This window comes from Larus michahellis, chromosome 3, assembly GCF_964199755.1.
Source record: "Larus michahellis chromosome 3, bLarMic1.1, whole genome shotgun sequence".
Lineage (NCBI taxonomy): Eukaryota > Metazoa > Chordata > Aves > Charadriiformes > Laridae > Larus > Larus michahellis.
In genome coordinates, this window is record NC_133898.1 from 124,795,609 (window position 1) to 124,809,323 (window position 13,715).

Below are 13,715 nucleotides of genomic sequence, written 5' to 3' on the forward strand. Positions count from 1 at the left end.
GATGATGCAAGGACGCAACGGTCCTAGGGGCAAGACCTGTCTCGTGGCCCAGGGCAGAGCCCTGCCCTCCAGAGCCCCAGCTTCTCCCCCCGACACATCTGGCTGTGGGGTTTTCCTAGAACCTGTCCGATGCCCCACATCCCCCAGTTCATTCGCCAACACATTTTTCTCCCTCTTCAGTAAAGGGATATTGATAACATTAAACAGTATTATTTTGATTAAATTTTCTCTATTTCAAATGATGTGAAGCCACACAGGGATTTCTGACTGGAGTAACACCAGTTAATATTAAAGGACATTTATCTACTTTTTTTGGTAGGGGAGGATAAGGACCACTTATTAGAACCAATGACAAAATTTCAACTTTATTTCCATTTGAAAGCGTCAATTTGTCCTGCCAAGAGACAATAAGATTTTTATCAAAGCTTTCGCTAGAAAGGGTTTCTCAGAGCAAGGACTGATTTTCGAATAAAAACAGATACACCATCTCACATCACATGGACAAACCATTTCCTTCATCAGTACATCGCATGGGACATGGGAGATCTCCATCCACGTGATTCAACTCTGAAACACATTTACAGCTTGCTCCCCCACATCCAAAGAGGGAAAGTAATTATTTGCCGAGTGCTCTTTCCCATTTATCTCTGGCATCGTCTTGCAGGACTGGATAAAGAATGAAAATTCTCTCCTGACAGACCAAAAAAGGGCTTTGTAAATTCCTCTGACACCCAAGTACTGAGATGGAGAGAACAAATCTTGAGATGGAGAGAACAGCGGTAATGCAGAAATAGCGGTACGTTGTCCACCAGCCTGGGAGGACAAACAGAAATGATGAATACAGTGCCATCTAACAGAATCACTTTTGATCAAAGACAGCCAAAGTCAGCTAGATAATACTCAACATTTGTATACGACATTAAAAATTAAATAATTTTAGAGCAGTTCCACATGCTGTACAGCTCCTTATTGCACTGACATAGAAAAAAAAAAAGGAAGAAATTGAAGCACTGAAATGGCAAACGAGGACAAACTCTCCTCACAGCAGTTTTCACAAGCAACCTTTATGTATCAGCGTGTTTCCTCAAGGGTTGCAGCAACTCTGATGGTTTCCTACTCCTGACAGCAGGTTCAGGACCTTTTCTTTTCTGGTTTTCACGATGCTTCCCGTGGTCGTGCTCCAAGACAGTGCTGTCCACACTCCGAGCTTCTCAGCCACTTCGGTTCATCTCAAACCAGGTTTTCAGTGCTTCCTCTCACTGGCCAGACCCACTGAAGACAACTATCCACTACTAGGACTAGGACAAAAGAAATCAGCAGGTCAGGTTAGATATATCATCCAGGTAGGTGGAGGTTCCATTTCAAACAGGAGGCGCCTCACAGTCCTGCGAGAAATGCTACAAGTTGGTCATCTTAAAATCTGACCCAGAAGACGGCTCTTGTGAGTCTGGAGAAACTAGGAGACCTGAAGCAAGAGTCTGCATAACCCTTCTAGATGTTTTACATATTCACCACTAACCCCCCAGATACACAGTCCCATTCTGAAGTTCTCTGAAACAAGATTTTTTTTTTTATTTTTAACAATTGTTTCAGGTGTGACAAACTTTTCCAGCTTTCATGAGTCAAACTCCATATCTACACCTAAGCTTATAGAAGGGGATGACTAATGTCTTCCCCCTCTCTGTTACACAACGGTAAACACCTACATGTGGTCTCTTCCACCCAGGTGAGTGACAACATCGACCCAAGTTCTTAGGCACATGCAACCATGGTTTCCACATCGAGTTTTGCCCAGTGAGATCACTTAATACTTTTAGCAAATGTTGCTGAATCACGGGATTAGTGAAAATTCCACATCTTGCTTCCAGAACATTATACTGGTGGTGACTTGAGAGAATTTTAACTTTCAAACATTCGATCCCGACCGAAAGCCTGATAAGATGAGAAACATCTTCACTCTTACTTATTTCCATGCCTGGAGGTGCTCAAGGCCAGGCTGGATGGGGCTTTGAGCAGCCTGGTCTAGGGGGAGGTGTCCCTGCCCAGGGCAGGGGGGTTGGAACTGGATGATATTTAAGGTCCCTTCCAACTCAGACCATTCTATCATTCTATTTGGATCCTGAATATGTAAAAGCAGGAATGGTAATCTCAATTTATCAAATGTGGAGCTGTCTCAAGCACTTCCTTTCTCTTTTTCTTCTATTAGGTAGGAAATGGTTAATTTTAGCAGAAGTCTGGGAGTTAGTCTTTTTGTTTGTTATTAGGGTTTGCTTTGCTTTGTTGTTACTGGTTTTTGTTGGTTGTTTTTTTTGTTTTTTTTTTTGTTTTTTTTGTTTTTTTTTAAAGAGACGGCTTTCTGCACTGTATTTAAACTTAGCACATAACAGCAGTGCTGGATGCAACTGAAGGCTAAAATTGGCGAGGAGGGATGCAGAGAAGAGGGGTCAGAAGTTGCACAAACATACAGCCACTCTTGCAGCAAACGACCCAAAGCACAGCAGGCAATGCCGATAGCAGAAGGGAGGTATAGTTTCCTTAATCCCTCTTTTTTCCCCTCATAAACCAAGAGCATTTGGGCACACTGTCACTGAAGGACACTCTGCAGCTTTCAATAGTAGAATCAGGACTGACGAATAGACTGGAGAAAAGCAAGGAAATGACTTTAGTTTTCCAAAGCCCAGGCTGAACTGACACAGTTTCTTTTGGTGCATCGCAGGAGCACCACAGAGGATTCTTGTGAGACAGCTAAAGGGGATTCCCTTTCATAAACACAGCATGAAACCATTAAAGTCTTGGTACCAGAAGAAATCCAACCAAAGAGCAGATAACAGTTTTCCAGCTGAGGTAGGAAACACTAACTCAGTGATGTCAACGCATCAATTCTGCCAGCGTTTTCCTGGGAAGCTGCTGAAACGCACTTGTTTCCTTAAGGTTTATACGTTTCCTTTTTATGAATTGCCCTGATATTTTTTATTTCTTTTTTAAAAAAAAGAAAAAAGAACCAAACAAATCCTGAAGCTCTTTCGAGTACACAACATCGATTAGCACCAAATGTACTGGCTGGACTCTGAGTGGTTTCCATCCTGAGCTGACGTTCAGCTGGAAGCAGAGCAATCCTCTGACATCCTAAAGCAGGCCTCCTCTCAAACTGATCCATAGTTTTGTGAAGGCGGCAAACAGGTCATTACATCGGCATTTTGGACTCCTAATTCTGTTCCTGCTTTAGTCAGTAACCTTAATGTAGATCTATTTTACAGATGGGGAAAAAGAAGTCATTGGCATTCTCTATCTAAAGGGCTTTGATATCTACAGGTGAAGACATTAGATTAAAATGCCATTTTAAATTTTGTAATAACAGAAGTAGGTTATGTAGCGGTCATAAAAATCTATGGATTGCCACTTCTAGCGTTTAGAAGCTTAATATCCTCAACATACTTTTGAGATACCTGTATTTCCTTCAGAAAGCACTTGCCTTAGAAAAATGTTAAACTAGGTAAGATTTAGTGGATGGTTCCATTCTTTCCATGTACAAATAAGGTGTGAGAGTTGGTAAATTAAGCTATTAAGGGAAAAAAAAAAAATATTTACCTTTGCTAGACTACACTTCCGCTTCGATGAAAGGCAGTTCATCCTTAAGGCTTCTCTTGTCTGTAGATTTAAAAACAGTAATATTAAAGGAAACAGTTTCACAGAGTGTAGAAAATGATAATATAATCCAGAATAAGTGCTGAAGTGACCCAAGTACCTTTCTGTCCAGAAGTGTCCCAAACAACAGGATGAAGAATCCCTAAAAAATTGAAAAACCAGTTAACAAAACCAGCATTAACCACATGACGTTTCTTAAATGCTTCTAGATGGCATTTCCTTAAGGATAGATCTCATCACCCATGACTCGGACAACAGCAATGCGCCAAACGAGTTTATCTGCCCAGGTCACATGGGCTCCCCGGGAATGTCAAGAATGGATATATAATCCATGCTAATTCTCATAACGAACTGGACTGATGGGTTACATACCAGGACTTTTCTCAACCCACTCAGAAGCAGTATTAGCCAAGAAGAGCCAAGGCAGACTGGGGATACAATGGTATGGCAGGTAACACGGGATGTTTATACTGATGAGTTAAACAAAACCATCTTCAATGCGAAGTGAGAATTTTCTGGGTATTCGTTAAATGATAAGGATGAGACGTCTTTGCAGTTACTGGACATGAACCAGTGTATTTTACGTTTACAGAATGACAGAATGGTAGGGGTTGGAAGGGACCTCTGGAGATCATCTCGTCCAACCCCCTGCCAGAGCAGGGTCACCCAGAGCAGGTGGCACAGGAACGCATCCAGGCGGGTTTGGAATGTCTCCAGAGACGGAGACTCCACGGCCTCTCTGGGCAGCCTGTGCCAGGGCTCTGCCACCCTCAAAGGAAAGAAGTTCCTCCTCATGTTTAGGTGGAACTCCCTATGTTCAAGTTTGTGCCCGTTACCTCTTGTCCTGTCCCCGGGCACCACTGAGAAGAGCCTGGCCCCATCCTCCTGACACCCACCCTTTAAGTATTTATAAGCATTTATAAGATGCCCCCTCAGACGTCTTTTTTCCAGACTGAAGGGACTCAAGTCCCTCATCCTTCCTTCATAAGAGAGATGTTCCAGTCCCGTCATCATCTTGGTAGCCCTTTGCTGCACCCTCTCCAGCAGTTCCCTGTCCCTCTTGAACCAGGGAGCCCGGAACTGGACACAGCACTCCAGATGTGGCAACATAAAGATGAATTTAACATAAATTCATGATCTAAATTCTTCATCACACTTTACACCAACTGGTTTGTTTCATCATCCCTCTGCATTTACTATGTCAACGCAGGATTCTTAGTGCAGGTACCATGTAAAACAGTTGAGCCGAAAGGAAAGCTTACATCCAGTTTTTCATGCACAAGGCACGCTGCCAGCCCCTCTTTGACCTGCTACCTTTCCCCCGGCTCAAAGTCTGAGCGCGCGCTATTCCCAGTCTCACAGAGTTTACCTGGAAGGCGTTCAGTAGCGCAAACGTAATGTGGAATGCCAGGGAGCGACTCTCGACAATCGTTGCTAATCCAAACCCCCAGGTGAGACCCAGAAGAGGTGTCAGAAGTGCCACGTTTTTGCTAATTCGCATCATGTTCCTCAAATCTTGTGACTTGCAGCCTTCTCCAACAGCGGATCTCCCAGTCTTCACCACAACCACCACTACCACCACCACATTCACAACAATGATGCTCAGAGCAGGTACAACAAAGGCCAAAAGGGCTTTCGTCTCATACCAATTAAGCCAGCAGGCTCCACTCCTTAAATAGCCATTTTTTGGTTCAGTAATAGCAACAGTGAGGATAGATATGACCAAGGGACATCCATATCCAATTGAGAATGCTGTAGCTATGAATACAGATCTCGTTATCTTAAAAAAAACAAATAACAACCCATAGAGAATCAAGAGGCCCAGGGTAAACATCCAAAAAAACAAGGCAAGATAGAAAAAGTGAAGGAAAAAAGTGGCTGCTACACACAACTGGTAGTTTAGGGCTGTATGGTGCACAATAGCCGCTAAGATGAACAGAACATCAGCAATGAGAAGCGACATAGCGATGTTGACCAAACAAAAATGGCGCATGTAGGTTATTTCAGTTTTTGTAACGTGGTGCCAGACGACAGCCTCAATGATAAGGCAGAGAACCAAGCTGAAAATGGAAAGGCCTAACCCTACACGTGTAATGTAATCCAGCGCTGCATTTCGCAGCATGGTGGGGGACATCAAAATGGAGAAGGATTTGAACGTCCGGTGGTGATGCTTGCAGTTGCAAACAACGCTGCTGATGTTGTCCGACTTCATGGCGCACGCCCTGCTATCCCACCTCCTTTCCGTAGAGTGCCACCCAACGCACTGAGCCTTGACGTTCTCCAGTTTATTCACCTTTTCGAAGGTGAGCAAAATATGCCGGAGCTCTTCTGGCAGGGACACCGATAACACCATTCCATTCACAAAACCGGGGTCCAACCGGCTGGTTTCTATAATGGCTCCAAGTGTTGGAAATGCAATGCTGACGGCTTTGGAAGTCTTTGGTAACTTCAAAAGCTCTTCTTCTGGAATGACCACATGCCCGGTGATATTGCCTGTGTTATTGAACTCCATAGAAAAATCAAATCTCTTCCCTGAAGTATTTTTATGTATGCTGTAGCCTTTTGTAGAGATGAAGGGTTCCTGTATACTTTCCGAGCCATTCCTTAGAAGTAGTTTCCCAGCAAATAAATTCACCGAGTCCAGTAATATTGAACCGGCATTCCTGTCCCTTACAAAAGCCCAGTTGGAAATGACGGAGCTGTTCAGAATATGGTTTGCTATCCTGATGTAACTCTGAAACAAGAAAAAAAAAGTTATTTTTTATGTTAAGAGAAAGTAACAATTATTCCATTGTCAAAGCCTCCAGAAAGGCTCATTGAATTCAAGAGTGATTTCTATAAAGGCAATATTCTTCTTTGACAATGAACAGGGGGTTCCCATGATCCATCCCAGTCAAACCCAAACATCTCACTGGCATGGTCACTACCAGAATTGTCCTATCCTCTCCATAATCATAACACAAAAGGTGCTTGGAGAAGTAAGTGCGAAGCAAAAAATCAGCACACCCAACTTCTATTCCTGACACTGACCCACAAATGCAGGTCTGCTTACATCACCCTCCCTACATTTCTTTCCCCACCTCTCTGATTTCTGAGTTCATCAAGGAAAGATTTAAGTTTCCATTATGCAACACACGGCAAGAGCTGCGGGTCAGCATCTCAAGGCTGCCTTCCCTACGGCATCATAGTTTAAAAATTAATTCTTCCTTGTACTGCTCTCCCATGTCTGTAACAGCAGTTTCTGAAAACTTTTGCTTTTATTATTTTATTTATTATTATTATTTTTTATTTAAACTTTTTGTTTGTCGTACTCCACAGAGTATTTCCACCATACATTAATAGGTCAAACTGTTTCTCTGACAACAAAACATGGCCCTGCCTGGAAAACTTTTCCAGGTGATCTCCATGTGGTTTGCAGCCATCACTTCATTGGATAATGGCCACAAGGACAAAACACTGTACGCATGCTCTGGCAAGCTCAGAAACACCTCTTGAAGCACATAAAAGTAAATACCTGCATTTTTCCTCTATTGACATCCTCCGATAGCAGCAGGGAAATCTTCTTTAGTAATTCCACTATATCAGCAATGTTTCCTGGAATGGCTGGTGAAGACAGGATTTCTGGGATAATGCATGAAAAATCAGCTTGGCAGTTACTATTCCCATGGTTGTCGGCACCAAAATATTTTGCTCCATGTCCAGGCTTCTCATGCACCGGCTTTCCTTCCCCAATAAAAGGAAGGTGTCCTCCAGCAACGCTAACATCTCCACCAGAGCTTGAAAGGAGGTCACGCTCAGAAATCCTCTGAAGGGAGGAAAATAGATTTGAGAAAATTAATGAACAGAATTAAAATGAAGCTACAACTATAACCAGGCAGGTAGAGTGCTCCGTGGGGCGTGCAATGAAAGTGCCAGATAGCCTGAAACCAGGGACCAAAGACCACCTGAGAAGAAAGTCTTGCTTGTGTAACACACATGAAGGGAGAGGGAAGAACTAAACACAGTGCCTTACTACTGCAGTGGCTTGAAAAAAGTTCTTTATTTTGTAGTTGGGGAGGATTTCAGAGAATCATAGAATGTGTTGGGTTGGAAGGGACCTCTAAAGGCCATCTAGTCCAACCCCCCTGCAGTCAGCAGGGACATCTTCAACTAGATCAGGTTGCTCAGAGCCTCATCCAACCTGACCTTGAATGTCTCCAGGGATGGGGCCTCCACCACCCCTCTGGGCAACCTGGGCCAGTGTCTCACCACCCTCAGTGTAAAGAACTTCTTCCTCATGTCTCATATAAACCCACCCTGCTCTAGTTTAAAACCATTGCCCCTCGTCCTATTGCTACATGCCCTTACAAACAGCCCCTCCCCAGCTTTCCTGTAGGCCCCCTTCAGGTCTGGAAGGCCACTATAAGGTCTCCCCAGAGCCTTCTCTTCTCCGGGCTGAAGAATCCCAACTGTCTCAGCCTGTCCTCATAGCAGAGCTGCTCCAGCCCTCTGATCATCTTCGTGGCCCTCCTCTGGACCCACTCCAACAGGTCCACGTCTTTCTTGTGTTGAGGGCTCCAGAGCTGGACACAGGACTCCCGGTGGGGTCTCACCAGAGCAGAGTAAAGGGGCAGAATCACCTCTCTGGATCTGCTGGCCACATTGCTTTTGATGCAGCCCAGGACACGATTGGCCTTCTGGGCTGCAAGTGCACATTGTTGGCTCGTGTTCAGCTTTTCATCCACGAGTACCCCCCAGTCCTTTTCCTCAGGGCTGCTCTCTATCATGTCATCCCCCAGCCTGTATTGATAACGAGGACTGATTTATGATGAATTATCTGGTTTATTACAGATTATTGTGTTGCCCTTTTCTCAGGTTCATTGTCTTGGTTTAGATCCACATGAAGAATATAGGCCAAGCAAACAAGGCAACTTCATTTCTGAATGATGCTTCCACACAGGAATATCCCAAATTAATTTCCCCAAACCTTGATTTGAGATGAAGTCAAAGCCTGTTACCAAAGCAATTTGCTCTCTAGGACCCCATTTTCTTCCCTTTGCTCAAGATTTAAAAGGTATGGAGGAAGGGGGCGTCATCGCAAGAAATGATGAGCCTTTGCCAAAGCAGATGCATAACAGTTCCCTCACCTGAAAAAGGGACTGGATGTCCAGGCTTGCACAGGCATCTGCGAACATTTGCCACTTTCTCTCTTCGCAGACAAAGCTCGTCTCCCCATGGAAGGAGGGAGAACAAGGCTGAATACAAATAGCCCCGTTATCTTTGCACGGAACGAGATTTACACACCCATCTGGAAAATAAGTCAAGCAGATATTGTTAAAAGGTGTAAGACAGCATGCCCTGGTCCATGAGGTGAGTATCAGGGATAAAGTATTGATAACTGATAAATTCTCACAAAGAATTAAAACGACATATAGCTATTCACTGTACCTTGCTGATTGCCAGTCTTTGATTCCTTACTGAGAACCTGAAAAATAAGGAAAAGTGGAATGTACATTGAATGTTAAAACGAGTAAGTAAAAGATGACTCCTCGTCACAAACTGGAGAGGTGATTTCAAGGGCAAAAATAGTCCTTTTGAGGTCCAGAAGTCTTTTCAAGGTCCAGAATGGAGAGCTCATGGCCCCTTGCTCGTACAGACCAATTGAGAACTCTCTACTCACAGTTTGTCTCGACATATTGAGCCTTTGGTTGCACCTTTCTACTGGTGACACACTGAGCTAGTGGAGAGCACCACATGACTCCAGCGGTTATTACTCAGTCAAAAAGCCTGTATCAGACTTAAGCTTTCCAGCATTTTCATGTCGATGAGAATATTTGACTTGTACATGAGAACAGGCAATCTAAACGGCTTTTGCCATAAGACAGAGCTATAGTTGTGCAAATACCAGTAGTCGCTTTGATTCTTTCCTGACGGGGAAGCGACCCTGAGGCAGGCATAGTGGGCTCCTCGAGACGAGACCACTTGCTGGGACTGCGTGTCGTACAGCCAGGCGCCACCCAGAACAGCTTCCATCGCTGCCTGGTCAAACGGGCTATCATCTACAACCAGCCAAACCCTGTCAGTCTGGAAGCAAAGTTTGATTACGCAATGCCTTGGAAACAGTGCAGTTATTGCTGGGTAGAGCAGCCTGAACAGCAGCTTTCTAACCCTCCAAGAGTTGTGCTGGAGGTCGCCTGGCATATCGAATATATTGAATACTTCAAAGTATTTTCTCCTGCAGTGACAGGATGAGGGGCAATGGTTTTAAGCTGAAAAAGGGTAGGTTTAGATTGAACATAAAGAAATGTTTTACGATGAGGGTGGTGAGACGCTGGCCCAGGCTGCCCAGAGAAGCTGTGGCTGCCCCATCTCTGGAGGTGTTCAAGGCCAGGCGGGATGGGGCTTTGAGCAGCCTGGTCTGGTGAAACTTACCCTGAGCGCGGAGCGTGGCGCAGCTGGGAAGACGTGCAGAGCCCAAAGGAGCAGGCAGTGAACTACCCTCACATCCATCGCCCCTCATTTACTGCATTCCTCCTGGGAGAAAGAGATGTTTAAGAAGTTTAGACATCTCTGTTTTCACTCCTTAGCACAGTCCAGTTGCTAGTAAGACAGCAGCTAAACCCATCCCCAAAGACTGTCCTTCCCGGGCTTGCAGGGTAATTTTCAGACATTTACCTTTTATTAACTTTTTTCACTGAGAATGATTCTTGAAACTTTTCTGAGAAAATAAAAACAAATAAATCTGTTCAAGACTGGAAGTTACTGCATTAATAATTTACTTGCAAACTGCAAGCTGGAGAGCTTATTAAAACATTTCAGCCCGTAGTTCCCTTTTGAAGTGCTTTAAGACACTTGGCCGGCTTCAATGCTGCTATTCTCTCCTTGAGCAGCTCCTGATGAGACCTGCCACGGGAGGTCGGAAACTTGAGCCCCTGGGGCTCTGATATACAAATCGGAGAAACAGGGACCAGACTGAAGTGAAGTGTTATTTGCTTTGCAGACGGGATTCAGGCCTCCACCCCTCCATGAAGCTTCCTGTAATCCTTGGTAAAAGCTTAATATCCTGGGATGCAACTTGCTACAGGCATATTTGCTGGAGGAAAATGATCCAGTACAGGGAATGAAGGAAAAATATTGTGTTACATCAAATTGGATTATTAAATGACATACATATCGGAGGCAAAAGCAACAGCTGCTGTGGATTCAAGAGAATCGAGATATGTACTAAAAAAAACCTCAATAAAATGCATAAAAATCAGTGAGCTAAAACACTAAAGAAGGAAAAAAAAATGCACGGTGACAAAGCAGGATGATGGTTGGATTTCAGAAGACACACACATGAGAAGGATTGCCAAATCACCACACTTTGACAGAAGATGCTCAAATTTCCCCCCATAGAGACTGACCGGGACAGAGGATGCTGAAACAGAAGAGGTCCTGCACTGACGGAGCACAGGTGTCTTTTTCTATCCAAGAAACTTTAAGTTCTCATCATCTGCTGGTATCAAAGGGCCAGGCACACAGCTGGCTGCCCCTCTCATCTGTGACATTTGCTCACCTAACCGTATTTTTAGATCTACTTAATTATGAAGAGATCATAAAAGGAAGAGCGAGATTTATACACTGAATTTCTAAGTTAGCTCTAAAGGAGAACCCTGTGCCAGCCTCTTGGACTTGACTGGCATTAGTAAAAGCTTTTTCTGGGTTTAAAGCTCATAACCATTAGCTTTTCTAAGGAACAGAATGGATAAGGAGAACAAACCAAAAGACTTGGTTCAATATTGCTGAAGAACGGGAGGTGGCTGGGAAAGACCTACGGGTTTGAGGCAAAGGATTGCATTCAAATTTTCTGATTTCTGCAGTTACTAAATGTTTATTGTATGCCTATAGCCCTAACTCTATTTCACAGCTGGAAATCCTTGAACTCATCATGTACAAATTCATTTTCAGTTTGTATTTAATCAGTGATGTAGCTCCACCCAGGGCTGTTACCTTTACGTGAGGCAGAAATCTGGGACAGTTCCAGGTATCTAAAGCTCACCGAGATCCCAGCCCACGTTACCAGGCTGATCTCCTTCAGTTCCATTGGCTGACTCATCATGGAAAACACCCGGTCTCACCACTGCAAGAACGCGCCAAGGTAACCACAAAGCAGCAACAGAAACTTACAGCAAAACAAGCAACGGAGCAGCAAGTCACTGTCGCTTTAGGGAAAAAAAACCCATGGATATACTACCATAAGCCCACGTGAAAGCATATACAACTATTCCTCTCCCCCAAAAACATCCAGTTATGGTACTTTTGATAGAGGATGATCTATATATCCTTCCAGTCCCTGAAGGGGGCCTACAGAAAAGCTGGGGAGGGGCTGTTTGCAAGGGCATGTAGTGATAGGACGAGGGACAATGGTTTTAAACTAGAGCAGGGTGGGTTTAGATGAGACATTAGGAAGAAGTTCTTTACACTGAGGGTGGTGAGACACTGGCCCAGGTTGCCCAGAGAGGTGGTGGAGGCCCCATCCCTGGAGACATTCAAGGCCAGGCTTGATGAGGCTCTGAGCAACCTGATCTAGTTGAAGATGTCCCTGCTGACTGCAGGGACATTGGACTAGATGGCCTTTAGAGGTCCCTTCCAACCCAACACATTCTATGATTTTATGATATCTAATAATAAACTACCTGCTGACATGAAGAGGAACACGCAGTGTGAAGGCAGGGTTTCAGACAGTGATTTTCCGGTCCAAACTCAGACAATGCAGTTCCGGGTTTTTTTTTTTGGAGAAAGGTCCGTAAAGAACTGAGGTTCATAAAGGTCCATAAAAAAAGGAAAGGTCCATAAAAACTGAGCTGTTAATCCAAGACACCACAACTAGAAACTTAACACTTTTTGAAAACGGTCCCCTGGATGAAGAACAAGTTGCCTCTCCATGCACCCACCCTTCCTGGGATTCATTCACATTTCAAGGGCAATGGCAGGAGCACTAGGATATTAACTTTGCTTCCCTTTTTAAGAAGCTGTAAACACATTCCTCCTCTCTTCCAGAGGTTTCTGCTCCATCAGGGCACAGGCACGTGAGCTTCTGAGTTGTCAAAACCATCTCAATGTGGAAGGGACTTTCTAGTAGGAGGACACTTCCATACCCTCAGGTATCCCCCACCCAACTCAGAAGACTGTCACCAGCTGCTGATCCTCCTTCTTCAGCTCTTGTCATTTGGTCACAGCATCCCAGGGGAAACAAAGCCCTCAACAGCAGGGAAAGAGTGAAGACTCACTTCAAGGCCAGGTTGGATGGGGCTTTGAGCAGCCTGGTCTAGTGGGAGGTGTCCCTGCCCATGGCAGGGGGGTTGGACCTGGATGATCTTTAAGGTCCCTTCCAACCCAAACCATTCCATGAATCTATGAGTGAGTGGCCAAACAGTGGTTATGAGAGGGGAAAGAGCCTCTTAAAACTGTAAAAAAAAAAAAGGTAAAGCCATCATGTATTTAAAAAGTAATCCATATCTCGGTTAATGTATCATAGCATTAATTTCAAAGGCCTTACTCGACAACTTCCATTGGTTTAAAATCAAAATATTTTGTAAAACCCTACAAAACTACTCTCTCCCCCTACCTCAAGCACTTTCTTGCTTTTAATTTCCGGCAGGATGCTCTTAATTACCGGCACACGAGGCAGCCTGGCCCCGCGCGGTCACAGCTGCCAGAGGGCTCAGCCCAAGCAGCGACCGCTGTGGGAACTACACACCCCGCCCCAGGCCGGTGGACCAAAGGTCTCTGCCCAAAGGGTTCTCCACCACCTGGGGTCACAGCTTTCCCCCCTGCTCCACCACCCCAGACGATGAACTATAGCGAATTCTATGGGGAAAGGTATCCTGCGCAGAAATGACAGGGTTTTTATATACACACACACATATACACAATACATATATGTGTGTATATATATTATATACATATTATACAAAATAAAAGTTTACACTGGGCTTGCCATAATTAGCTAGACAAATATACTTTCCCAAACGCTGCAATCTTGTGTATTTAACATTTTTATGTATTTAACATTTTAAAAAAAAATAAAATATATATATTAAATCCGC

General features: G+C 44.3%; 1 protein-coding gene across 1 annotated transcript; it reads right to left on the reverse strand.

The window, feature by feature from the left end:
- Positions 1-341: 341 nt before the first annotated feature.
- On the reverse strand, positions 342-10,134 carry ADGRF4 (adhesion G protein-coupled receptor F4). Its single transcript, XM_074578375.1, has 8 exons — positions 10,057-10,134; positions 9,073-9,109; positions 8,772-8,932; positions 7,160-7,450; positions 5,015-6,379; positions 3,746-3,787; positions 3,589-3,648; positions 342-1,298 (listed from the first exon to the last, which is right to left on the reverse strand). Exons 1-8 carry the CDS (start codon positions 10,132-10,134, stop codon positions 1,293-1,295), a joined length of 2,040 nt encoding a protein of 679 aa, XP_074434476.1. The 3' UTR covers positions 342-1,292.
- Positions 10,135-13,715: the final 3,581 nt, after the last annotated feature.

Coding starts and splice junctions, on each gene's coding strand:
- ADGRF4 (XM_074578375.1), bottom strand. CDS start 10,134: ATGGATGTGAGGGTAGTTCACTGCCTGCTCCTTTGGGCTCTGCACGTC. Junction 3,788..5,014: donor CGCTACTGAACGCCTTCCAG/GTAAACTCTGTG, acceptor TCAATTTTTTAG/GGATTCTTCATCCTGTTGTT. Junction 3,649..3,745: donor GGACACTTCTGGACAGAAAG/GTACTTGGGTCA, acceptor TTAAATCTACAG/ACAAGAGAAGCCTTAAGGAT.